Below are 26,962 nucleotides of genomic sequence, written 5' to 3' on the forward strand. Positions count from 1 at the left end.
TTATGTTTATATGCAATGACACTGAATATGGTGTTTGCAGAAACAGTGAATACAGCAGATAGAATTGCATAACCATTAGCAAGACGAGGCAGAAGCAGTTTGCCAGTTCTTTTGATTTGTGGGCCTTCTACTATAAGAGGTGGAGTATATATACACATTTCAAATCAAGATTTCTTGCCTAGTAAAAATATTGCCTTACAGTATATTGGTCCAGTTCACTGTGAGCCTGGATGCAGACATAATGCTAGGCCAAACCACGGCTGTAACCCACCCAGGAACCTTAGGGTGAAGGGCGGATAAATTAGTAGTAGTAATAGTCCCTCATTCCATATGATAACAATTCAGTGTTAGAAACTGAGATATGAAAGCTAGGAGCTAAATGACACCTTAAACCTAGGTTATGGGCACAACAATGGAATGTCTAGGCACACTTTTTTATAACAAGAATACAAAACTGAAAATGAATGAACTGCAGCTAAAATCTTATGTTCATTTTTCACGTGTGCCTAGAATAATGGGAATTTCAAATGCTGTCACAATTGTCCAAAATCTAGCCAAATTTTTCTCTATTACCTATCTCTATCCAAAGCTTAACATTTTTTTTCCTTTTTAGCAAGTTTTTAAAATTCTACATTTTGTGATTAGTTGTTCTTGTGATGCCAGTAGAATCACTTTTTCTACCAAAGTGGCAACTGTTTAGGATCTTGTCAGCCTTTGTCTCCAGTAATTCTGGCTTCCCTTAAATGCACATATGTTTTTGTGTTCTTTCACATAACATCATTTTCTCTACTCTCTTTAAAATCTTTAGTCACAAAGCAGTAATCAGGGAATCTGAACAAAAAGTCAGTTTTATGTACATGCTGCTTTTCCCCCTACTAATAGTATTTTATTCTGATTGACAGTGTTATCCAAGGTCAGTAAATAAAAGATTTTGCCAACTTTGAACTCGAAAGTCCAGTGTGTCAATATGGAAGCTGGACTCCATAAGGCAAACAGTGTTGCTGCAATACATACAGGTCTTTAGACATACAAAATAATTGCAACTGAGCAAAGACTTGGCTCTCCAAATCGTAACAGAATGTTGCATATATTTTAATTAAAGCTTTCAGTGATAAAACTAAGCACATTCTGATATCTCTCTCATTAGAATCAACAGGACTGAAGCACTTCTAATGTGATTGGACCATTCCCCTATTTTGTAAAAGGCAGTTGAAAGTGAATCCATGCTGTCATGTGATGCAGTTACTAAATGATCCCAGGAAACCCATCTAGATACGAATCCTGTCTTGCAGTTTTAATGTGGCAGTAGATAACTCTTACCATGGGCAGGAATGTAGATAACAACACTGAGAGTAAGAAACAGGAAGTGATTAGGACATTGAGTTCTTATCCCCTGAATAATGGGTAATATTTTGATCTAAGTTTGCATGGCCACTAAACTATTTTGATATACACAATGTTCTCATCTTTTATTTGCATCTTTTGGCAGCCCCACCATATCAACATGCTTGCTTCCCCTGTTAATTCTCAATAGAGGCCTACGCCTTGGCAGCAAAATATCACCTTGTAGCATCTCAACTGGTCAAGTGAAGTAACAACACTCATAATCAAAGAGTGCTACTAGTTCATTTGTTTTGGAATCCTGTTTCCAGCAGTGGCTCCAACCGCATGAGATTTCCAGCCAAATGTCTCCAGGATGCTCACAAGCAGAGCATGAAAGACAAGGGACCTCCCTTGTTTTGATCCTTGGGAGCTAGTATCCAGAGGTGCTGTGCTTCTGAACATGGGCGCCCCTTTAGATTAATCAGTGACTAGTTTCTACGATCGCTATGCCCCATGAACTTGTATTACCCCCTTTTGAAGTCATCCAAGACAAAGGCGATCTTCACAACTTTCAGAATTCACTCTAATTATGCCTCATGGGAGGTACTCTCTTCTGTTAGTCCTAAATCAACTGCCATTTTCACTGTGCAACCCTGAGGTCTGGTATTGAGGAGGAAACAATTCTCTAGGCTGCTCAAGCACTTCCTCAAAGGGAAATTCCTATGGGAACTCCTCTGGAACTCCCTGCCCTGAGTGATCTGGTGCCTGTTAAAGGTTCATCTGCTTTGTCAGACATTTGCCAGTCATATTTTCTGTGGCCTGCTTTTAGAAGTTCTTATTACATTACTTCTGACCTTCTTTTTTATAATGTTAGTTGCCTTGGGCATTATTAATGGAAAAGCAGGGTACATATTTATGTACTAAAATGCAAATAAATTAAGGGACTCCAACCCTTTGAGTTTTGTTGCCCTTCTCTGAACTTACACTTTAGATGAGGCAAGCAGAACTGTATACAGATTTCAAACGCAATGTACACCATAAACACATATTGGCCGTCTTTTTTTTCATTTTCTCCCCTAATAATCCCTAACATGGAATTGTCCTTTCGTATTTGCTGTGTGCCAAGTTGATTGTTTCTGTTCTGGGTTTTCACCATCCCAAATAAATCAGTGTCAACCACAACCTAGGCCACATCATTTTTCATATAAACCTCCCAATAGGAAACGTCGTATGCTGGTTTTCAACTTTCAATACTAATTTAATATAGGACCAATAACTATTACTGACAATTATTTTGAAGTAAAGGAGGAAAGCTTGAAATGATTGTTAGTCATGGCAACTTACTCCTTTGTGTGAGTCTAGATTAAAACAATGTCATGCACATCGGTGGTGCTATAAAAATGATCTGCAGTATGTGCCCTGACTATATTATCTTCCTAATTTTGGTGGCTATGTGGCCTTCCTAATGTCTACAATGTCTATAGCCCATCACTATTGACCATTCTGGCAGGGGTATGGGAACTAGGCATAGGACATTTGGAGAGGCCACAGATTCCCCACCTATCTTCTAACCTATAATGGTTATGTTCCCGGGCGTGGGCTGAGGGTGAGGTGTGGATTTCTACTCCCAGGTGGTAGTTGGGGAACAGTGAAAGTAGAAACAAAAGTGCAATTAATAGACTGGGATCCAGAAATTCCGGGTACTGTCTCACATATGCCATTGTTGTGAAACAACACTGTCTTCATTCAAATCCGCCTTTTCCGATGTATCAGAGCGGGAATATAATTATTTGTTTTAGTAGGATCCAAAGTATCGTGCTTCAAGTTGACAAAATGCCCTATTCATATGAGGACTCCAGTAGCATTGACTTCTTTGCAGCTAGTCACCCAAGTGAGGATTTTCTGCAGACATTTTGCTGAAGTCAAAACTCTCGGGTGCTTTGATTGTTGAGGAATGTTGCTAATATTTTAGATAAGAATGTTAGAAGAGCCCTGCAAAATCGGACCAAAAACCAGTGTAGTCTTGCCTCCCGTCCTTCCAATACCAATCCTAGGGGGATTTCACTTCATCCTTCCACTGGGAGAACTGCCTGTTGTTTCTTCTTTCTGTTTCCTGTTCTTTAAACTTAAGTTAGTACTCCATAAGTCCTGTTGTCTTATCTCATGGCTGATAAGCTGGTTCAGGATTCTTTGTTGCAGGATTTTATTGTAAGTGTCTGAAGTACACCGTGCCAGCTGAATTCCTCCAATCCATATGCTTCTTGACACTTTGTAAAAGGCTAGTTTTGGGGCCATGGGAGTTATCTAAGGCACTTGGCTCATTTTAGCAGATGCTTGAGGCACAATTGAACTAATTTCTTGCTTTTTTTCTTCATTTGCAGAGCTGGAAAGTCTTGCGAATTGTTACCTAGATCTCAGGGCAAAGGCTGCCAGAGGTGGAAGAGGTGGATTGGTTCCTGGTCATGCCCGGTGGAAGGAGGGGACCCAGTCGGCAGCAGCTAAGCCGTTCAGCTTTGCCTTCTCTCCAGACGTTGGTTGGTGGGAATTGTGGCAACGGCACTAGTCTAAGAAACAGGTTAAGTCAAAACATAATATTGTGGGCTTAATTGTGGGAGACAGAACTTTTGTTATTACTTGTCATCATCAGGTCACACTTGGGTTCACAAGAATCTTGTTTCTTTACACTTGTTGTTGCCCTAAATTTGACAGTGTGTGTTTGCCTGACTCGGTGTTTGGCTCATTTTATATCTCATACTCCGGTTGGGCAATGGAGATTCAGGTGGGTTGCCACCTCAGGCATTTGTGTGACCTGAAAGCCTTTACATACCCCTTCCCCTCAGGTGGCCCATCAGTTCCAGTTCATAAGGTACATGAAAAGAAAGCAATAGTTCTTATATCAAGGTTACACATAGAAGTGTTTTCATCCAAGCATCTTTAAGTGTCACAAAAAGCCAGTTGTTTTTTGTTCTTCTGAGCATTCCAAGAGTTGGCGCTCAGATTTGGATATTCACTGGGTCATGGGGTGTCTTTTCCAGCTAGTTGGATTTTAATTTCCAGTTGTCCCCTCAAATTGTGGCCTTGACTTGAGCATTGCTCATTAATAAACATTGCATATCATAGAAGTTTTGAAGGTTGAGAAAGCTAAGATAAGGAAGCCAGAGGATTGGAATGCACTGCTAGGCATCTAATGTCAGGGGGTTGCTTGGTTACATTATCTTATTCTTGGCACAGCAGACAAAGCTGGAACAGGATTAGGCTGGGGAAAATCTGGTATCTCTGCTTGGTGGTCTGAGCTCCATTTTTTCTGGCATTGGCTTCTGCAGAAGTGGCGAAACAAGGGGTGTCCGTGGAAGGACACAGGACATATGTGACATGTGTGTTTCCATCCCACCATACTAGGCTAAAAAGTGTCAAATTCTTGACAAAGGCATGCATCGCGCTTGCCTGTGGTCAGGTGCTACTCGTCATTCATGTCACAGCCCATACTACCAGAGGCTGTGTAGAGAGAGAGAGAAATAACTTGTTCTGAATCACTGAGAGTGCTGTGTGTAGTACTTTGCTTTTTTGTGTTAAGGACTGTTCAGTGTAGTACAGTGGTTAAGCTGCATATCAAGAAGTGCCCAGTTCGGACCTTTCTTCTGTGATTTTCTTACTAGTTGACCTTAGACAAATATGCCCCATATCTGCAATATGGGGATGAACATATTGACCTATGTTAAAGAATTGTAAGGATCTCTTGAGGTAGTTAACATTGAACGATTTAAACCTGGTGTGGGAAACTGGATCTGGCCAGCACACCAGATCCTTTCTTTCCCCATCCCCCCAAGTGCTAGCTTTGACAGGAGTGAGCAAACTTTGCAGGACTTTGGAACCGCTAGAGACCATGGTGGCACTTGCATCACTGAAGGTCAGTTGATTGACGGTGCTTGCAAAGTGCACTGTATTTGCAAGCAGCAATAACCAAGGTAGCACTTTGCAGGCAGCAACAATAGCTTGATTTGCCTGTTCTTGCAAAGGAAAGGTAGACCCTACGGGAGCCATGGCTAGAGCATGTGGGTGTCACTTGGCAAAAATTGCAGGCAGAGGTTTTCCCCACCACTGATTTAAATACTCTGAATGCTAAGCATTTAACCCACAATAGGGTGAGATATCCCAGGAACACTGGCAAGAGTTAGTGACGTGTTGTTTCTCTCTTTTTCAGGAATGGTAGTGCTATCAGCCTCTCTGCTCCTCCAATTACAGCCTTGATCACCCCTGAGCCTGTGCGACACTGCCGAATCCCTGAGCTGCCTGTAGACGGGAACCTTCTGTTTGAGTTCTTCTTTTTCATCTACCTGCTGGTGGCCCTCTTTATTCAGTATATTAATATCTATAAGACCGTGTGGTGGTACCCATACAACCACCCTGCCTCCTGTACGTCACTGGTGAGTCCACGTTGCTGGCCACATGCCCTTCTTGCGGTTTGCTTAGGGAATTTTAATCATGGTGTCTCTGTAGCTCAGCTGACATCACCAAGTCTGCCATCCTTTCTTTTCCCCAGACATTATGAAATGCACCCCTTTTCTCCCTCAAAGGCAGCCTTTGGGTTACGACTTCTCAAGGCAGCTCTACACTTGGGGGAGTGGGAAGGAAGGGCATTTTGGAGGTTTTGGCCCTGGGGTTCCTGCCCTGGGGTGTACTGTCTCTCAACATTCCTTAAACTAGCTGCCTTCCTCCCTTAAGGGGAGCAATGAATCTTCTGGACTTGCCTGTGAATTCCTGTTTTTATCAAGGGAACGGGGGCAGCCAGGTCTTCCCTCTACGTGCTCTCTTTATTGGGTTACTATCTGTTGGGCTAATTGAGTTCTAAAAGGTTCCCACTCTGCCCCTCTCCCCTTGCTTTGTGACTCATCCTGATCTGGTCATTTTCCCACTTACAGCGCCTTCCCCCACCTCCTGTTTTCCTTCAAGGGAGTGAGGCTGTTGCCAGTGCTGTTTTGTGTGTTTGGTCATTTTTCTCTTCACTTAATGTTTGAGTGTGTGTGTGCACGCGCGTGCGTCACTGTAGTGTCTGGAGATTGATGGGAGAGTCCCTTCCTCCAGATCCCAAAGGCTGGCTTCACAACCCCAGAAGAGTGGGGCCTTTCCCCCTATGCTTACTGCCTTCCTTCCCTCAAAAAAACCCCCAGAAATTCACAGGTAACTACAGAATGTCTGCTCCTAGGTTTTCCTTTCTAAGTGGCAGTTGTAAATACGGTAGCCTTCCCAAGCTGCTTCTATGTGCTTAATCTGTCCCCTTCTCTTCGCTCTTTATCTGGCAGACTTGGAATGGTTCACAGTGTGTCCTGGTTCTCCTTTATAGGAATTTCCATGCTTCTGCTATGTCATCTCAGCAGCTCCTGCCTTTCTGGCCTCTCCTTCACCCTGGTGAATACGCTGTTCTTTTCTCCTTTAGAACTTTCACCTCATTGATTACCATCTGGCAGCATTTATCACAGTGATGCTGGCGCGGAGGCTGGTATGGGCCCTCATCTCCGAGGTAATGTTGTCACAGTTAACTCTCCCAAAGAAATTGGAGGTTTAGAATGAGCTCAGTATGATGCTTGTCTTTTTATTTGCCACACATGAAAACCTACATCATGGGTAGGCAAACTAAGGCCCAGGGGCTGGATGCGGCCCAATTGCCTTCTAAATCCGGCCTGCGGACGGTCCAGGAATCAGCATGTTTTTACATGAGTAGAATGTGTCCTTTTATTTAAAATGCATCTTTGGGTTATTTGTGGGGCATAGGAATTCGTTCGTTATTTTTTTTCAAAATATAGTCTGGCCCCACAAGGTTTAAGGGACAGTGGACCAGCCCCCTGCTGAAAAAGTCTGCTGACCCCTGGCCTACATGTTCACTCACCTTGGTGAAGTGCTGCCATTTATTGATGTTAACAGCTGCCACGTCAGGTGAAAAAAAAAGGAACTGAGGGAGGATTTGTTGGGAATGATTTGCCCTAGTGGTAGAGTCAGTGAAGTTCCAATAGGAACCTATAGCAATGCATCAGGCATAGATTAAGTGAACAGCACTTCGTTTCAAGCAAGATTGACAGTGTCAGTAGAGGTTGCATCTTAAAAGTATTAACAAAGTAAGAAATTGTGAGATTAACAGATGAGCAAACAGGGTGGGATTCATTGGTGAGATATCTCTCGAGTGCCAGTTTGAAAGTCAATTGTTCATAGGTCTTTTTTAAATGTGCATGACATTCCAAGTCCAAGCTTCTGATGACTTTATATAAGATTTTTGGGTTGAACAGAGTTTGGACTGTTATTGATTGAGCATAAAATAGTGGTTCCTAGACCTCTGATACTGCATTTTCTGTTTCCAAAACTTACTTTGCTACAAGGATCTCAGATAGCTCTAGATGCTGCATGTGCAGCAACCTCTAAGGCCTCTGGAAAGTATGAGAAAGGTTAAGAAACAAAAACACAACAAAACTAAAACAATGCAAAATAGACACTTAGGGCAAAGACACATTTGTCCAGTTTGGAAACCCTGTGTTGGAACAAAAATGTCTTCAGTTGTTTTGAGAAAGTGCAGATACAGTGATACCTCAGTTTTCGAACGTCTCTGTTGACGAACATGTCGGTTTTCGAATGCCGTAAACCTGGAAGTAAATGCTTCAGTTTCCAAACACGCCTCAGAAGTCGAACATTGCCTCACGGCTTCCACTGAGTGCAAGATCCTAAAACCTAGCTGTTGGCTATTGAGTTTCGGTTTTCGAACATTTCAGAACTCAAACAGTCTTCCAGAATGGATTACGTTTGAAAACCGAGGTACCACTGTAGTGTGTATCTTTCCACAGAACAGGAGCAGCCACCCTGAAAGCCCTATTATGTGGAGCAGGCTTCTGAGATCTTTAAAGCTTGCAGACCTGAGGGATCTACTGGGTACATAAGGGATAAGGCAGTCTCTAAAGTAACCTGGCCCTGAGCTTTATAGGACCTTATGTTAGTACCAACACCTTGAATTTGGCTCCCAATGTCCCAGGCTGTGATCTATGGAAATTAATCTATCCAGGATTGCTCTGATCTTGAATGCCGCTGCACATGTTCATGACACCAACTCGAGCAGGGATAGCCAACTTGATGCTGTTGTGCAACTCCCATCATCCCTCACCATTGGAGTCAATGGTCCATCTGGAGAGTAGAACGTTAGCTATCCCTGATCTAGAGCCTTGTTACCATAGACGTTTGGAAAAGGGAAGTGGTTGGCTCACTTGATCTGCTTTTGGTTAGCCCCACACTTTGGAGATGGCTGGGTCTGGTCTTAGATAAATCCCCAAGCATGGTCCTCAGAAATCCAGTGTTTGACACATGCGCACACCCATTCAAAACAGGCATAGCCAGCCTTGTGTCCTCCAGATATTTTGAGCTCCCATCATCCCCCAGCATGGCCAATGGTCAGATATAACAGGAGCTGTAGTCCACAGCATCAACCAAATTGGCTGCTCCTGATTAAACAAACAATGAAAAAACAAGTTTTGTTATTTACTGAAGGTACTATAGTGGGGTAGCACTCACCACTTGTGGTAGGTTTTGTTTTGATTGGTTCTGCATCTTAACATTACAGTCATACCTTGGTTTTCTAACACCTTAGTTCTCGAATGTTTTGGCTCCCAAACACCGCAAACCTGGAAGTGACTGTTCCGGTTTGCGAACTATTTTTGGAAGGCGAACGTCTGGGGCTTCCGCGACTTCCGATTGGCTGCAGGAGCAAATTCCTGCAGCCAATCGGAAGTCATGGAAGCCTCAGACGTTCGCCTTCCAAAAATAGCTTCCTGCAGCCAATCAGAAGCCACACTTTGGTTTCTGAACATTTTGGAACTCGGAATGGACTTCCGGAACGGATTCTGTTTGACTTCCAAGGTACGACTGTAATGCCATTTTTCCCCTGTCTCGCTACTGTCAGAGAGAACACTAAGCTAATGTTTTACCCTCACAAACACCTGCAGTATTAAGGAGGATATAATTACTTGCTTTCAGTACTCTCCCCCAAAAAACTATATTTTAAGCATTCATTACTATTTTGTTAAGTCTAGCAAAGAAATAAAATAAAAATAAAAATGGTTTCCTTTTGGCTTTGAGAGCCATGCTATACCGTGTGGGGATGGTAGATCAGGCTGTTTCTTGGAATATATTGTGGCATATAGGAAGAGAATCTGTAGGGCTGATGGTTCTTGGTGTTTGAATTTTCAGGCCTCTCAGGTGGGAACTACATCAGTGATTCACTACACGGCACTGATTTTGGCACGCCTGGTGCTGCTCACTTTGTGTGGATGGGTGCTCTGCTGGACACTAGTTAACCTTTTCCGTAGCCATTCTGTTCTGAATCTCCTCTTTCTTGGCTACCCGTGAGTATCATTCTCTTGCATCCTGAATGTAATAAATAGGAAAGGGTCCAAAAGTACAAGACATGACAAAGAGAAGCCCTGTTGATCCACACAAGATTGGCAGAGAATCGACAGGGTTAAAAGCCGCCAGTTGAATAGGTCTTTCGGGGGAAATGGGTAGGAGGAAAATGATGCCTCTCTCAACATCTTTTCCCTGCTAGAATCATTATAAAGGTCAAGAGACATCTGGTCCATCGACTTAATGCAATATATGAGCCAATGAGGAAGAGTAGATTTTAAAGGTGGGTAGGAAAGCGGAGAAGAATGGCAGCAATTGAAGAGATAGAGCCAACACAATGATTGTACTCCTTTACCTATGGCCTCACTGCTTAGCCCTGGGAGTTGAGGCATGCCACAAAAGTAGCACATGAGCAAATAACCTGGGTGCAGGAAATGCAAGCCTCTTGCTCAGGAAGCTCCTTTCAGATGTTCATGGTTGGAATGTCTAATATACCACAGGCTGTAATCTCACCCTCGCCTTTCCCTTCCCTGCAGGTTTGGTGTCTATGTCCCACTGTGCTGCTTCCACCAAGACAGCAGAACACAGCCTCTTCCCACAGACTGTGGCTATTTGGTGCAGGATCAGCTGGTAGATTCTGGTGCCACGGGGGTTGGCAGCCTCGTCAAGCCCAAAGACTTCCTCTCTCTCCTGAGAGAGTCCCTGAAAGAACAGTTCAACAACCCCGTGCCCATCCCCACACACAGCTGCCCCTTGTCTCCAGACCTCATTCGCAACGAGGTGGAATGCCTGAAAGCAGACTTCAACCGCAGAATCAAGGAGGTTCTATTCAACTCCCTCTTCAGTGCCTATTATGTGGCATTCCTGCCACTGTGCTTTGTGAAGGTAGCTGTTGCCCTACTCCTTCATTGCTATTGCTGCTGCTGCTGCCACCACCTTCTAAATCTTGTCTGTGGATTGTTAACACTCTGGGTTTCTGGTTAAATTTCCCTTTCTCTGTCTTCCCTCTGGCAGCCTGGATGGCAGAATGTGGCTGATTCTGGAGTATCACTCCCGATTGGCAGCTAGGTCTTGCCATACATGTGGTTCGCCCACTCATTTTTCACTGCATCTACTAGCCCCGTCCTCTTTCCCAGACAACTGTAACAACTATACAGTGGTACCTTGGTTCTCAAACTTAATACGCTCCGGGAGTCCATTTGACTCCCGAAACCGTTCGAAAACCAAGGTGCTGCTTCTGAATTGCTGCTGGAGCTTCCTGCACTCAAGCAGAAGCCGTGTCGGACGTTCAGTTTCCAAAAAACGTTCGCAAACGGAACACTTACTTCAGGGTTTGCAGCATTCAGGAGCCAATTTGTTTGGGAGCCAAGCCATTTGAGTACCAAGGTACCACTGTATTTTGGGACTGTTAGGAGGCATTTGATGCCCAGCTCACATCATGATTTGGCAGTGCCTTGGGTGTTCATACTACTACTAATAATAATAATACATTTTTATTTATATTCCGCCCTCCCCAGCCGAAGCTAGGCTCAGAGCAGCTAACAACAATAAAAGTAACACAGGATTCTAAAATCAATTCAAAATCAAATTAATGGCAACCATTGGGCTAGAGTTCTGTGAGGATTACCAAAGAAGGGAGTCAGGCTGTGCCTTGGCCAAAGGGCTGGTGGAACAGCTCTGTCTTGCAGGCCCTGCGGAAAGATGTCAAGTCCCACAGGGCCCTAGTCTCTTGTGACAGAGCATTTCACCAGATCAGGGCCACGGCCGAAAAAGCCCTGGCTCTGGTTGAGGCCAGCCTGACCTCCAAGAAGTTTTTGTTTGAAGACCGTAAGGTCCTCCATGGGACATACCGGGAGAGGCGATCCCGTAGGTACGAGGATCCTAGGCTATCGTATAGGGCTTTAAAGGTTAAAACCAGCACCTTAAACTTGATCCTGTACTCCACTGGGAGCCATTGCAGGATTTGAATTCATATGGTTAGAGAATAGGGGCAGCTGTGATACCCAGGCTGGCTTACCAGAGACCTCAGAAAGCTGTCCAGATAGAACACTGGCGCTCTTATCAGGCTGGTGTCTAATGTGCAGATCTGGACCTTCCACACCCAATCCAGTTTCTCTCTGTGTACCCAAGAAGCGTTCTTGGGCTTGTTGTTTTACTTCCATGCCAGTGACCATGGGTGTGCACATATTCCACAATGGCATATACATCGGCTGTGCAAAAATTTCATGTAATGTATGCCAAGGAGAAAGGAGGATCTCAAAGAGTCCTTTGCTGGCCTTGCAGTTCCTAGGTAGCTACTTAAATCTATGGCTGTGGGGCACCATCTTCCCACTCTTGAGATCTCTGGGGCGTTGGCATTAACACCCTCTTTGGTTTCTTGCAGAGCACACAGTACTATGACATGCGCTGGTCCTGTGAGCACCTCATCATGGTGTGGATCAACGCCTTTGTCATGCTCACCACCCAGCTGCTTCCTCCCAAGTATTGTGACTTGCTGCACAGATCAGCTGCCCACCTGGGCAAGTGGCAGAAGCTGGAACATGGTTCATACAGCAATGCCCCCCAGCACATGTGAGTGTGACCTCAAAGCATTAGTTGACAAGGGTCAAGGGAAAGAAAATAGGGCAGCTGAAGGTATCCTAATTTTGTACCTTTCTTTAGTTGGACCCAAGACTACATTGTCTGTGTCAGTATTCTTCAATGATTTTGTTGTGCACCATACTTTCATTTACTGTTATTGAGATCTGTTTTTGATAGGCTTACCTGAGACTTTTCGCAGAATTTATTGTGGTAACTGGCAGGGTGGGGGGTTGTTTTGTTTTTGTCTTCTCATCCAGTGAGAATTGTAGGAAGAGGACACAGAGAACTAGTGTAACATCATTCTCCCTAGCTTAAATCACTTAACAGACAAATCACAAGTTTTCAAATCATCATTTCGTCTCATTTGAATTTAGGTGATCTAGTGCCTGCCCTTTGGACGTGGGTGGCGCTGTGGGTTAAACCACTGAGCCTAGGGTTTGCCGATCAGAAGGTTGGCGGTTTGAATCCCCACGACGGGGTGAGCTCCCGTTGCTCGGTCCCTGCTCCTGCCAACCTAGCAGTTCGAAAGCACATCAAAGTGCAAGTAGATAAATAGGTACCGCTCTGGCAGGAAGGTAAACGGCGTTTCCGTGTGCTGCTCTGGTTCACCAGAAGCGGCTTAGTCATGCTGGCCACATGACCCGGAAGCTGTACGCCGGCTCCCTCGGCCAATAAAGCGAGATGAGCGCCGCAACCCCAGAGTCGGCCACGACTGGACCTAATGGTCAGGGGTACCTTTACCTTTACCTTTAGTGCCTGCCCTTTAGGCAACCAACTGGGTCACCCACAAATAAAGTAGTGGATTCTACACACTTGGGACACTGCCCAGGTATGGATAAAAATGGGTCCACAAACCAAACCAAAAATTGTGAGCGCCCAGGACCCTACCTCTCTCTTTCAGTACATTTCTATTCTGAAGCAAGTCCTGCTGTGTTTAATTGGGCTTACTGCAAGGTAACTGCACGCATGTGCATGCTTAATTGGAAGTATATCGGATTGAACTCAGTTGGATTTATCTCTGAGTAGACAGGCTTAGGTAAGGATTAGACTGTGATTCTTGACCTCACACTGTGGCTGGGGATAAATCCCTTGCTTCCCTCTCCCAGCTCCAAATTTGAAATTGGACAGGATAGGGTTCTTGCAGTTAATACAGGGCAGTTTCACATTAGTGGTACTAAAGCAGGCCTTACATTGTTGCTAATCTTTCCAAAAAAGTCCACTTGCTTATTTCAGCTTTTAGTGTCTAATTTTTCATAATTTCATCTGTACACCTCCAGAGCAAAAATAAAGAAGAGAATTAGGATTCCTATGAAATTGGTTTTTACTTATTCAAATTCACATCAAATTGTACAATTGGTTGAAAGTTGTAGTCCAAAATATCTTGGAGGGTACCAGGTTGGTGAAGGATGGGTTTTATGATTTGTATATGCAAAGCTATTTATGATTTTACCCTCGGGGTTTCTTTCCTTTTGTTCTTCAATTTATACCTGAGGTATTCTTCCAGTGAAAGATTCTACTTTCCAAAACAGAGTTGAAACCTCAGATTTTATGTATGTTTGTATTGACCAGTCTAATTCAGAATTTACAACTTGGTTGGAACCTTTTGCTGTTATTTCAGTATCTACTGCTTGAAAATACCGTATTTTTCGCTCTATAACACGCACCCGACCATAACACGCACGTAGTTTTTAGAGGAGGAAAATCTGTAGGCATGCCACCCGTAGGCATTCCCTCCATAACACGCACAGACATTTCCCCTTACCTTCTAGGAGGAAAAAAGTGAGTGTTATGGTGTAAAAAATACGGTATGTGTATATAAATGCCTAAACCAATCAACACGAATTCGGGGTGTATATATGACCAAGTGTATATATAACATTTTGAATCGTGAAATGACTCCAGGTTGGCTTTCTGATACTCACTGAGTCCCTTTGTCATACTCCACAGCTGGTCTGAGAGCACAATATGGCCACAGGGAGTGCTAGTGCGACATAGTCGATGCCTATACAAAGCAGTCGGGCCTTATAACGTAGCAGTGCCTTCAGATGTGTCCCATGCCCGCTTTTATGTAAGTACCGTAAGTATTATTATGTAAGAATTCGTACGCCCCACCACCACATTTCAGCACAACTATTCTGATGCCTGCAAATAAATAAATTGATGTAAACTGCGGAATGGGCAAAATGGCCCCCAAATAGCGGGAAAGCAGCTGACAATCCCAGGAGCCTTTGCAGCTGCAATCCCATGAGTCTTTGAGGCCTGTTGGAGTTGGAGGAAGTGATTGTGGTGAAGTTGGGAGGATGATTGTGGGTTTTTGGTGGAGTTCGGCTTTTTAAGATGGCGTTCCCCACTATGCACAATTTCACATATACAGCAGTACCTGGGAATATAACCCCTGAGTAAGTTTTGTAGTCCAAAAACAGCTGGAGACCCAAGATTGGGAAACCCTGTATTGGCAATATAACGGGGTGGATTTCAGTGTAGCGCTAAGCTGAGGAGTAGCAGTAGTAATCATAATCATAATGATTTATTATTTATATCCTGCCCACCTGGCTGGGTTTCTCCAGCCACTCTGGGTGGCTCCCAACAGAATATTAAAGTCAGATAGTTGTTTATTTCCTTGACATCTGATGGGAGGGCGTTCCACAGGGCAGGCACCACTACAGGCCTTCTGCCTGGTTCCCTGTAACTTCTCGCAATGAGAGAACCGCCAGAAGGCCCTCGGAGCTGGACCTCAGTGTCCGGGCTGAACAATAGGCGTGGAGACGCTCCTTCAGGTATACTGAGAAGACTCTTCCATCAGCACAAGCATTACTGCTTGTCCGACAAAATGATCTCACATCTCCTTGCTTCTAGAGAAGGTTTGGGATAGGCACATGGTGGGGGGAAGCCCTGTTGCACTAGCACAAGTCCTCGCACGGCTTCCTCTAGCAGAACCGAGTAGTTGAATCTGATCCAGTGGTTCAAATAACAGAACCACAGCAGTGTTCTTAGTGGCTACAGCCCTGGGGCTTCAGATGCAGTTGTTGGGCCTCTATTTCTTTTCCCCTGCCCCCCAGAATTTGGTTTTCATCAAACGGTCTGCTTTCTGACCCTTAGCACTGTTTTTTCCCCTCCCTACAGTTCCTCTTTCACCGTCCATTACGGCTTCTCAACCTGCTGATTCTCATTGAAGGCAGCGTGGTCTGCTATCAGCTCTACTCCCTGTTGCGGTCAGAGAAGTGGAACCATACCCTTTCCATGGCCCTGATCCTCTTCTGCAATTACTATGTCTTATTTAAACTCCTGCGGGACCGTATAGTGTTGGGCAGGGCATACTCGTATCCTCTGAACAGCTACGGATTAAAAGCCCATTAATCACCTGAAGAAGGGAAGGATATTTTCATACAGTTCTATTTTTTCCTTGCAACTGTTTATAAATATTTAAAAAATATTTTATATTTTGTATACTGCTGGTTTTTTTTGTGGGTTAAGGAAGGGCCAAGTGGCAATTAAATGTCGCTATATAAACAAGGTGTTATTTTATATAAAGCAATCATTGTGTATATACTGTATTATCAACATACATCTATGAAGCAAGAGCTTTGTATGTGTGGTCACTCCATCTACTTTGCATGCACAAGCTTAGAGTCCCCGTCCCACCCCCTTCCCTCTTAACACTTCTGTTCTTGCAGCTCAGCTGGAGCATGCAGCTGGCGGTTTTGCCTACCCAAAAACCTGACTCTGAGAATGAGACCACTAGAAGCCTAGACTTGTGGACTACCTCAAAACAGCAGAGTGAAAAGTATTCCACATCTTCTTGTGAGGAAGGCAAGATGGATTCTTTGTACTCTGCACCTGCCCTAATCTGAAAACACATGTGCAGTTCATGGGATCAGGAAAGCAGCAGAGGGAGAGGGCTCAATACCAGGTGAATAGAAGGGACAAGAACTGCAGCGTCCCCCACCTCTGCCACACAATTGCTTTTTACTGCTGCTTCCACAGCTTACCAATATATAGCTTAAATGCAAGCAGTAAGGTATATATTTCCAATATAACCAGCAGGGTAGAATGCACTGAGGTGTAGACACACATTCAACCCACTGTAGACCGCCGGGGAGTAAAGAGGTTGGTGGCTAAGGCCCTTGCAGGCTAGGCCTCACCCTAACAGAACTGACAAGTCCAGTTTGTTACTTCACCCATGGGAATGAATGAATGACAACTACATGTGAGAAACTAAGGATCAGGATGGGCGTGGGCACTAAGCTTGGCCCTTTCCCTTGGTACTGCTAGTCCCAGCCTGCGCCAATTTCATTTTAACCGCACTGAACCTAATAGGACCAGGTTTGATTTCAGATGTGTAATTTGAAATGTAAAATTTGAAAATTTAATAAAAATTATTAATGGAAAGAAAGAAGGAAGGAAGCAACCAACCAACCAACCAACAAGGAATGCACCCCTGCATTTTGGGGGTGTGACACTTGGTCACATTACGGTGCTGCTGTCTTTAGCCCAAAACTACTGCACGACCAAAGAGGCAAGTGAAAACTTGTTTTTAAAATATACTTTGAATTCTACCAGAGCGGAACTAGGAAGGGTTGATGTGATCAGAAAGTGACATCTGTATGCTGTACCCAGTTCCTCAAACGTGTGGCTGTTGGGTGATAGAGGTGCAGCAGAATGTATGTTTGCATGCCCAACATATTCTGTGCCAAGCTCAAGTAGCAAAACTTAGTTTACCTGTTCTGAGCGCTCTCAGGAATTGGGTACAGTTAGGCCCAACCTTCTCCCATTCATTTTGTGATTTGATGTCTACACACCTTGATTTTACACTGCTGTAGTACCAACTGGGATGCGGGGTGGCGCTGTGGGTTAAACTTGCCGATCAGAAGGTCAGCAGACTTGCCGATCAGAAGGTCAGCAGTTCGAATCCCTGCGATAGGGTAAGCTCCCATTGCTTGGTCCCTGCTCCTGCCAACCTAGTAGTTTGAAAGCACGTCAAAGTGCAAGTAGATAAATAGGTACCACTGTGGCAGGAAGGAAAACGGCGTTTCCGTGCGCTGCTCTGGTTTGCCAGAAGCGGCATAGTCATGGTGGCCACATGACCTGGAAGCTGTACGCCAGCTCCCTCGGCCAATAAAGCGAGATGAGCGCCGCAACCCCACAGTCGGCCACGACTGGACCTAATGGTCAGGGGTCCCTTTACCTTTTAGTACCAAGTGTGCTCACTCTTTTCAGAAGGGAGGAAGTACTGTACAGGAGGAGTTGGCTTGAGGGGGACTTTGGTAATACGTTTTATTTTGGACTGAGGGTCACAGATTAAGTCAGATAAACAACTACTCTCCATTTTGTATCTGTGAGCCAGTGACCAAGTGAAACGTTACTGGCACATATCTGTCCCAAGAAGAAGAAGAAGAAGAAGAGTTTGGATTTGATATCCCGCCTTTCACTCCCTTTAAGGAGTCTCAAAGCGGCTAACATTCTCCTTTCCCTTCCTCCCCCACAACAAACACTCTGTGAGGTGAGTGGGGCTGAGAGACTTCACAGAAGTGTGACTGGCCCAAGGTCACCCAGCAGCTGCATGTGGAGGAGCGGAGACGCGAACCTGGTTCCCCAGATTACGTGACTACCGCTCTTAACCACTACACCACACTGGCTAGTGCACCTCTGGGGATGAAATTAAACCACTGAAGTGATCTGCCTGGGATGCAAGCCTGGGCTTTGTGTATGGAGATCCTGGGCTGGCCAGAGATGAAGACCCTCCTCTCAGCTTCACTGATGTGGTCCAAAGGAAAGCAGAGCAATACATTTGGCACCAGCTTGGCTGCAGGATTAGCCAGAAGGAAGCGAACAAGGCCAAGTACAGAGCCTCAGTTTAGCCTGATCTCAGGATTACTGCGATTAACTATAACCTAGGAACAATAGGGCATGCCATTGGGGGGGGGGGTGAAACTCAATTTTTGCAAATTTCTTCAGTGAGGGGTCTTAAAAATAGCTTTCTGGGTGTTAGAAATTCAAATCTTCTATTACTTTTGTGATTGGACCACATTTACAAGTCTGCATTTGATGAAGCAAGCACATAAACTGTTTTCAGAAAAGCAAACAATTTTACTTTCCGCAAATGTCAGGTAATTAGAAATAAAATAACTGCAAGTACTTAGTAATCATTTTAATGTTTCTTACACAATTTTACACCATCTTTCCTTACCAAGGAAAACTAAATTATATTCATTTAACCACAATATCTTTAGAATTCCCAGCTCATGTTACAACTTTTTAGAACCACTCATTTTTGGAATCTGAAAGTTGCAAAATTCAACACGCCCTAACAGGACAACCTACAGACCACAACTCATCAGTTCAGACCTCTGGCAAGAGCAGTCTATTTCTCCCATGGCCTCCTACTGGGCAGGTATGGGGAGAGAAGATGTGGGGAGTTGCCCAAACCATGGCAAAGGCACCAAACAGATTATCCCCCTCTTCCAGCCTGGTTCATCAAATCCTGGGTGGAGATGGCAGCTATGTTTATATATAGTTATACAGTGGTACCCCGCAAGACGAATGCCTCGCAAGACGGAAAACCCGCAAGACGAAAGGGTTTTCTGCTTTGGAGGCGCTTCGCAAGACGAATTTCCCTATGGGCTTGCCTCGCAAGACGAAAGCCCATAGGGAAATCTCCGGGGACCTCTTTTAAAATGCTGGCGGTCGGGAGCAAAGACCTTCACCCACAGCCGGCCCCCAGAAGAGGTCCTGGACCTCTCCTGAAGGCCGGCGGGGGGCAAAGGTCCCTGCTCCCCCCCCCGCCTGCCTTCCCGGGACAGCGGAGACTTCTCCGCTGCCCCAGGCGATCCCAAAATGCTGGCGGGCGGGAGCAAACGCTTCGCTCCCGACCCCCAGCATTTTAAAATCTTTGGGCGAGTGTCTGCAAGCCTCGCGCGCCCGGCAGGAGGTCCCGCCGGGCGCGCGAGGCTCGGGCGGCAGCCTGCGGCAGCCTGTCACCCGAAGCACGGGGAGCCCTTCGGAGAGCTCCCCTTGCTTCGGGCGAATGCCTGCAAGCCTCGCGCGCCCGGCAGGAGGTCCCGCCGGGCGCGCGAGGCTCGGGGCGGCAGCCTGTCACCCGAAGCACGGGGAGCCCTTCGGAGAGCTCCCCTTGCTTCGGGCGAATGCCTGCAAGCCTTGCGCGCCCGGCAGGAGGTCCCGCCGGGCACGCGAGGCTCGGGGCGGCAGCCTGTCACCCGAAGCACGGCCGCCCGGAGCTTGCGGGGCGGGAGGTGGGAAGAAGGGCCTCCCCTCCCACCGCCAGCCCTCAGAACAGCCTTCTGAAGGCTGGCAGTGTAAAGAAAAGCCCCTGTCCCCCCCCCCCAGCCTTCAGAAGAGGTCGGGGGACAGACTGTCCCCGGACCTGGTCTGAAGGTGGTTTCCCTAGGAACGCATTAATTGATTTTCAATGCATTCCTATGGGAAACCGTGCATCGCAAGACGAAAAAACCGCAAGACGAAGAGAATTGCGGAACGAATTAATTTCGTCTTGCGAGGCACCACTGTAGATATATATAGATATTTATTCTTTGGTTCCTCGCTGGTTTGCCTTCTGTATAATGGTTTTGTACACCTGCCAAATTTTGTGAATGGGTGCATGCCCCAACACAGCCCTCTTAGTCTGAATCCTAAGAAAACGATCCTGTCTCCATCAGTGCAAAGATCTTGGCAACCCTCTAGCCATAACCATTTTGACTGCATTTGTAAGAGAACCTATATGGGAACAAGCCCTTCTTCATGCCACCATAATCATGGCAACAGATCAATATTAAGGTAATGAACTATGGCCTTATGCTGTTTCATTTTGTGGGGATGGGCAGGGGTTTTTTTTGCAAAAGCCTGAGCCCCATCATTCCTCTGTATCTGTGGTTCAAGTACTCTGTATTAACCTTTCTACCTCTAAAAAACAAACAGGCAAAATGAACTCTGTAACTATGGTCATTCTCCCCGATATATTTTCAGCTATGCTTTTAGTCTGTTTGATTTGGAGGGTTATTAGTTCAGAGCACCTATTTCTGCTGGCCTCTGCTGCATGTAATTTAAACTGAGGAGCATTCATTGGCTCAGGATCTGGTACCCTAAATCTGGCCAGTCCCAAAGTAGCGTGGGTGTAGATCTAAAGATCTTAAACCTCAACCCAAACAATAAGTTATTACTTCATATTTTTATGCACAGAAAAAGTGCCTGTTCTCCTGCCACCCAAAACCTCCAAATGCTTAATTTTATTTTATTTTTTACTTTTTTTACTTTGTATTGGTTCGAGACAGCTGACGCTATTGCCCAAGAATGTCGTAATAAATGGCTGGTTTTGCTGTTATGCCATGAAACTGCTCCAGCTTCAGGCCAATCCGGAACAGTAGTGCTTCATCCCACCACTTCGCCATGATCTGTGTGAGAAAGAGAAGAGTACAATAGCAGGGATACGCTCTGAGGAAGAATACTTCAAAGTAGTTACTAGAATACACCATGCAAAGAGGGGGGCAGCACCTCCATCAAGGTCATTTGTGCTCTTAATTAGACCAACTGAAAGGGCCTGAAGGTATCTCAGTTAAAGGAAAGGGGACTTGCTAGCTGTAAGAGAACTGGGATATGAAGTTGGGAAGAGAACCGGCACAACTTCTTCAGTGTTTCCCGGTATTGACATTTTAGAAGCCTGCCCCTTATCTATTTGAAGGAGGCTCAACTAGACAATTGAATTGATATTTATTACGGCCATTGGCCCGTCACACGACAGTTTCCCATACCAACATAATGTACTTCTCAACTAGACATTACAAATGCCATGGAGGGAGCTTCCTGCAAAGTCAGTTCCCCACTTGCTACGAGCCATGAGGGCTATTGTCTACCTCGTCATCCGAGGCCAGATGACTTGAATGCCAGCTGATGGGAATAGCGAGAGGGGACATGGCGAAACTTAGGCATCTGGTTGCCATGGGGCAAAACTAGACTTTATTTCACCTGGGTCAAAGACCCAGTTTGTCTAACACACCCCAATGCACATTTGTGTACACACATACAGGCTGGGAGCCTCAATGGCACCTCTCTGGGGACTTCCACTGGGGACAAAAAAACCCAGCTCCCACCCCCACCCCCAAGCTATGGCTCTGGGTTGGCCCCTGTGAGAAGGGGATGCTGGAATAGATGGCTTCTGGGTTTCCTGCAGCAGGGCTGCTCTTGCGTTCTTCAAAATCACACCCTTTGAATGTCCTCATTTGGCAGGTTCTGTATGTATCCTAACAAACCACGGGGGCAAATGTGTCTTTTTTGAGCTACCACACCTGCCAGCGGATGTCTCTCATCATACAGTGGTACCTCGGGTTACAGATCCGCTAACCCAGAAATAGTACCTCGGGTTAAGAACTTTGCTTCAGGATGAGAACAGAAATCGTGCTCCGGCAGCGCGGCGGCAGCTGAAGGCCCCATTAGCTAAAGTGGTGCTTCAGGTTAAGAACATTTTCAGGTTAAGAACGGACTTCCAGAACGAATTAAGTTCTTAACCCGAGATACCACTGTATATGACGGTGTGTGAAAAAGAATGGGGTAGTTGCATTCCCATTGTTACGTGGCGTAAGCATTTTACGTCTGGCTAACACATCTGGTATTTGGTCACTGTTGAAACACAACCAGCCATGGGCTTCTTGACAAAGAAGGAGGAAGAGGCCTGCATACATTTCAGTAGGATCCTGCAGTAATATAAAATGTGACCAGAGAGCACCCCTCTTTTCAGGGGAAAACAAACCAGCTTCCAGAGCAGCACACGTGATCCTTGGCCAGGAAGGGGCAAACTCTCATCCTCGTTGCCACATTTGAGAGGAACCAGGGTGAGAGGCATCAGGCAGGTGCCAAGGTAGGAGTGAATTAATGTGGTTGTTTCTGCAGTGTGTATGGGGATGAGCTATGAGAGGTGCCCGCCACCTGGGCAGTACCAGCAAGAGAGGGAGCGGGTGGCGCTATGGTCTCAACCACTGAGCCTCTTGGGCTTGGTGATCGGAAGGTCGGCGGTTTGAATCCGCACGACGGGGTAAGCCCCCGTTGCTTTGCCCCGGCTTTCTGCCAACCTAGCACTTCAAAAGCACACCAGTGTCAAGTAGATAAATAGGTATGCCTGCGGTGGGCAGGTAAACACGTTTCTATACACTCTGGCTTCCGTCATAGTGTTTCATTGCGCCAGAAGCGGTTTGGTCATGCTGACCACATGACCCGGAAAGCTATCTGTGAACAAATGCCGGCTCCCTCAGCCTGAAAGCAAGATGAGCGCCACAACCCCATAGTCACCTTTGACTGGACTCAACCATCCAGGGGTCCTTTACCCATTTTACTAGCAAGAGAAAGTCGTATTTACCTGGATGCTGATAGGAAGCCCTGAACTAGAATATCCAACTGGTATTACCAGCGCTGGGATGCCAGTCAAGTTGGCCAGTTGCATGTACCTACAAATATCAAGAGAGAAGGGGCACATCAGAGGTGGCCCAGCAGACATCTTTCTCTGATCCTTAGGACTCCCTAAGCCACACCCTCTCCCTCCTAGACCCTTGTTTACCAAACCTGGTTCTCCAGTTGTTTTTGGACTACAGTTCCCATCACCCCTGACCGCTGGTACTGCTAGCTAGGGATGATGGGAGTTCTAGTCCAAAAACAGCTGGAGAACCAAGTTTGGGAAAGTCTGCCCTAAGACCATATCCCTCAAGAGCCCAGCTTCACATCCTTCTTGATTACTGGAATGTGAACTCTGACAATTGAAATACCGTATTTTTCGCTCTATAGGACACACTTTTCCCCCTCCAAAAATGAAGGGGAAATGTGTGTGCGTCCTATGGAGCGAATGCAAGCTTTCGCTGAAGGCTGGAGAGCGAGAGGGGTCGGTGCGCACCGACCCCTCTCTCTCTCCAGCCTTCAGGAAGCTATCCGCAAGCCTTTGGAGCGTGGTGGGAACTTCCGCCGGGCTCCGAAGGCTTGTGGATAGCTGCCTGCAGCCCGAAGCCCAGGGAGCGCAGCACTGTGCACCCCGGGCTTCGAGCAGCTATCCTTCGGAGCGCTCCCCCAGCCCGCAAGCTCCGGGAGTGGTGGCAAGGCTGCACAACCTTGCCTCCGCTCCCGGACCTGTTCTGGGGGCTGGGGTTGGGATGGATCCCGCTGGCAGTCTTGGCTTCTTTGCTCTTTGGGGCTGGGGGGGGGGAATAAATCTTTTTTTCTTTATTTCCCCCCCCAAAAAAAAAACTAGGTGCGCCCTATGATCCGGTGCGCCCTATGGAGTGAAAAATACAGTACTTTATTGTCACTTGTACAACTTGTATACAGTGAGATTACACAAGCACCCCCCACTCAGCTCTCTTAGTCTTAATTCCCCTCGTTTACTGACGCACACCCACCAAACCCAAAAGTCAGTTATTGTTATCTTTTCATTCAGCAGCCTAACAGCCCACGGATAGAAGCTGTTCTTTACCCTGCTGGTGCGACTAATCATGCTTCTCTATCTTCTGCCTGAGGGCAGGAGATCAAGAAAGTGCCAGCCAGGGTGTGAATCATCCCTGAGAATTTCCCTCACTCTCCTAAGGCAACGTTCTTCCACTACTTTCTTGCCTGGATGGAAAGATGTGCTTGTAGAACTCTCCAACATCTGCACGCCTTGAATGCAGCCTACTGGTCAAGGGTCACATCCATGCCCACTTCTCCCTTTGGCCCCATCCTCCATTGGCCTGCAGCTCCCAGCCCTGCTATAGCAGATATATACTTGTTGAGCAATGAAGGTCAACCTGGAAAACGACTTGGGCTGCACATATAGAACCCCTTTCTCTCCCATCAAAGAAGTCTAGCCAACGGGGGTGTTTCTATCAGCTGAAACCCAGCCAACATGGAGTGTTAAAAATCCCAAGAGCATTATTTCTTCTTTAAGATGGCAAGGACGAAACCAAAGCACGTCTCAGTTTTCATGCATCCAATGGCCAATTTCACTTTGGAGGGAGCCAGGTCCCCCTAGAATCCTGCCCTCCTTCCTCACTGCCACAGTTTTGCTTTGAAAAACACATGTCTTTACCTCATGGTCCGGAGAGTTGTCCTAACATCGCTACACCCAGTCAGAAGATCAGAGTCCTGCATTCTTGGAGCACAGCATGCAGTACCTTGCACAAGAGAAAAATGTGTGTGTGGTGTGGGGTTTTTTTTTAAGTTGCTTGCTTTTATCCTGAGTTATATAGGCGCTTAACAGTCCCTCTTATCCCTCACTGTGAACGTTTCCAGTCAACCCCCATAATTGTTTCCCAGTAAAAAAGGGTCAGAAGGTTGGTGGTTCGAATCCCCGCAACGGGGTGAACTCCTGTTGCTCAGTCCCTGCTCCTGCCAACCTAGCAGTTTGAAAGCATGAAGTGCAAGTAGTTAATTAGGTACTGCTCCAGTGTGAAGGTAAACGGCATTTCCGTGTGCTGCTCTGGTTTGCCAGAAGCAGCTTAGTCCTGCTGGCCACATGACCCGGAAGCTGTACACCGGCTCCCTCAGCCAGTAAAGCGAGATGAGCGTCGCAACCCCAGAGTCGGCCACGACTGGACCTAATGGTCAGGGGTCCCTTTACCTTTACGCCACACATAAGACTTAGCTGAGCTGGTTCTGAAAGCCAAAATTTACTGAAAACTGCAATTTACTCACAGGAAGGTGATGGATGACTGATGAAGGACCCTGCGTGAGAGGCAGGGAAGGGAAGAACTCCAGGGATGGGAGACTGGGAGAAGAAATGGAAGCTCCCAAGTGAAAGCAGGGAGGGCCCTCTCCCTTTGGTGTGAGATAGGGGTTAAAATCTACCCTGACAGAGGGTTCTGTGTTTTTATATTTTTTCCTCTCTTTTCCTTCCTATTTTCTCTCTTTGTTTTATCTTTCTCTCTTCTTTTGCTTTTTTCTTTTCTTCTCTATTTAGATTAGTTCAACTTTTATTGCACTGTATGTTGAAAACTTTCAATTAAAAAAAAACAGATAATGAAAAAAGGATGTGAGGTCAAAAGCAAAAAAACCATTTTTATGCAGATGAAATCTGCCTGCAAAGCAGAAATCCTTTAAACAGGCACTATGGATTGAATCTGAAATGATACACATACAAAGTGCATGTTCTGCCATCTAAGTACCGTTTTAATTCACCTAGTTCAGCAAAAAATATTTAGCATATTTCTGCTTCATTAGGCCAGTTGTTTTTTTTTAGTATATATGTTTTATGACATAAATCCATATTTTTCTTTACTTATTTAATTTATATCCCCTGCTTCCTCCCAAAGGTGCCCAGGGGAGTAAAAACATCAAGAAAGTGAGCCAAGCCACAAATTACAGTTCAAATCTCCCTTGATGTGCCTTATAGGGCGAGGGCATTACACATGTAGAAGATGGCTTACGAAACGTGCCCATTTTAGAGATTCGACACCTGGTAGGTGACAACACATATAACCTCCTTTTTTTAACATACCCAGACAGAGGTCATACCAACCAGTCACAAAACATACACCACCTCTCTCTAGGAACCTCATGCCCTGCTGCATTTAAAACACCCAACGTTATTTGGCCAGGCGCTACTACACTCAGTATGAAAACATTTTAATTTAGACCAGAGCACATGCAGGACGGGAAGCAAATCAGGCCAATAAAGCCCCTACAAGTTGATATAAATAGTGTTAAATTCAGCTGGCATTAGATACCTGGGGTAATAAGACAGTTCACATTCGCAAACATCTGTCGTAGAAGGGCCATGGTGCGGCTCCGCTGCCGATTTGCCTGCAAACACAAGTGGGAATTGAGTCTGTGGGGAAGACAGGAAAGCATACCCTACTGTAATACAGTGGTGCCTCGCAAGACGAAAAGAATCCATTCTGTGATTCTCTTCGTCTAGCGGTTTTTTTGTCTTGCGAAGCAAGCCCATTGACGGATTAGCGCTATTAGCGGCTTTTAGAGGCTTATCTGCTTATCGGATCAGCTGATAAGCGGCTTAGCGGCTTAGAAAAAGGGGGGAGGGGGAAAAACCCGCAGAAACTCGCAAGACATTTTCGTCTTGCGAAGCAAGCCCATAGGAGATTCGTTTTGCGAAGCACCTCCAAAACGGAAAACTCTTTCGTCTAGCGAGTCTTCCGTCTTGCGGGGCATTCGTCTTGCGGGGCACCACTGTACAGCAAATAATAATGGTGCAATCTTGCAATTAATTGCCTTTTACCTTAATATAATCCAGAGCTGTGAACTTAGAAGCGATTGCAAGATTAAGACGAGTCTCCAGATTCTGGAAAAGGAAGAAACACGGGGGTAAACCCTAATCCTAAATAGTCATGGGCAACCTGCCCACCTAGAACAGACATGTAGGTATTGTAACGGCACAGAGCTATGCTGAAGTTAAGACCCCTCTACACACACAACCTTCCGCCAGAGAACAGAGACAAAAAGGCACAGATACAGGCAGAGTTGAGCCATGTGCAGATGTGTTTTCCTCCTCCTCGTCGAGCAAGGTGTGTCGCAATCTCCGCAGGGCCAAAACGGAAAGGAATATGGGAACTGCTAGGCCAGTTCACGTGCCACTCAGTGCGGTAAGCAAGGGGGGGAAAGCACCATTTCTGTGTTTGGAGAAACTATGGTTAATTGGTGGCCCTGGCGAGGAAGATGCGGCTTCACAATCTATCCCAGGGTTTCCCAAACTTGAGTCTCCGGCTGT

General features: G+C 45.9%; 2 protein-coding genes and 1 long non-coding RNA gene across 4 annotated transcripts in view; 2 read left to right on the forward strand and 1 right to left on the reverse strand.

Annotated features, from left to right (window-relative positions):
- Positions 1 to 15,709, forward strand: part of TMEM39A (transmembrane protein 39A) — a 28,341-nt gene extending 12,632 nt beyond the window's left edge. Inside the window, exons 2-9 of one of the 2 annotated variants that reach the window (XM_083483399.1) lie at positions 3,705 to 3,898; positions 5,525 to 5,747; positions 6,758 to 6,841; positions 9,544 to 9,698; positions 10,233 to 10,581; positions 12,080 to 12,267; positions 14,224 to 14,344; positions 15,400 to 15,709. In XM_083483399.1, coding sequence (XP_083339525.1) covers positions 3,786 to 3,898; positions 5,525 to 5,747; positions 6,758 to 6,841; positions 9,544 to 9,698; positions 10,233 to 10,581; positions 12,080 to 12,267; positions 14,224 to 14,344; positions 15,400 to 15,633 — 1,467 coding nt within the window. In that variant the 5' untranslated portion in view covers positions 3,705 to 3,785 and the 3' untranslated portion in view covers positions 15,634 to 15,709. Of the gene's footprint in view, positions 1 to 3,704; positions 3,899 to 5,524; positions 5,748 to 6,757; positions 6,842 to 9,543; positions 9,699 to 10,232; positions 10,582 to 12,079; positions 12,268 to 14,223; positions 14,354 to 15,399 lie in introns of both variants that reach the window. The other variant, XM_083483398.1, reaches the window with a different exon arrangement.
- A 2,210-nt stretch (positions 15,710 to 17,919) lies between these two features.
- Positions 17,920 to 20,514, forward strand: LOC310697129. Its single transcript, XR_014520937.1, has 2 exons — positions 17,920 to 18,800; positions 19,803 to 20,514. It is a non-coding gene; the product is annotated as an uncharacterized lncRNA (long non-coding RNA).
- LOC310697084 (uncharacterized protein) overlaps positions 20,263 to 26,962 on the reverse strand; it is a 33,044-nt gene continuing 26,344 nt past the window's right edge. Inside the window, exons 16-20 of the mRNA XM_083483386.1 lie at positions 26,474 to 26,536; positions 25,965 to 26,040; positions 24,329 to 24,413; positions 22,637 to 22,724; positions 20,263 to 20,681 (exon numbers count right to left, since the gene is read on the reverse strand). Of these exons, the coding sequence (XP_083339512.1) occupies positions 20,568 to 20,681; positions 22,637 to 22,724; positions 24,329 to 24,413; positions 25,965 to 26,040; positions 26,474 to 26,536 (426 nt within the window). The 3' untranslated portion in view covers positions 20,263 to 20,567. The remainder of the gene's footprint in view (positions 20,682 to 22,636; positions 22,725 to 24,328; positions 24,414 to 25,964; positions 26,041 to 26,473; positions 26,537 to 26,962) is intronic.

This window comes from Podarcis liolepis (assembly GCF_965112155.1).
Source record: "Podarcis liolepis genome assembly, chromosome: 17".
NCBI lineage: Eukaryota > Metazoa > Chordata > Lepidosauria > Squamata > Lacertidae > Podarcis > Podarcis liolepis.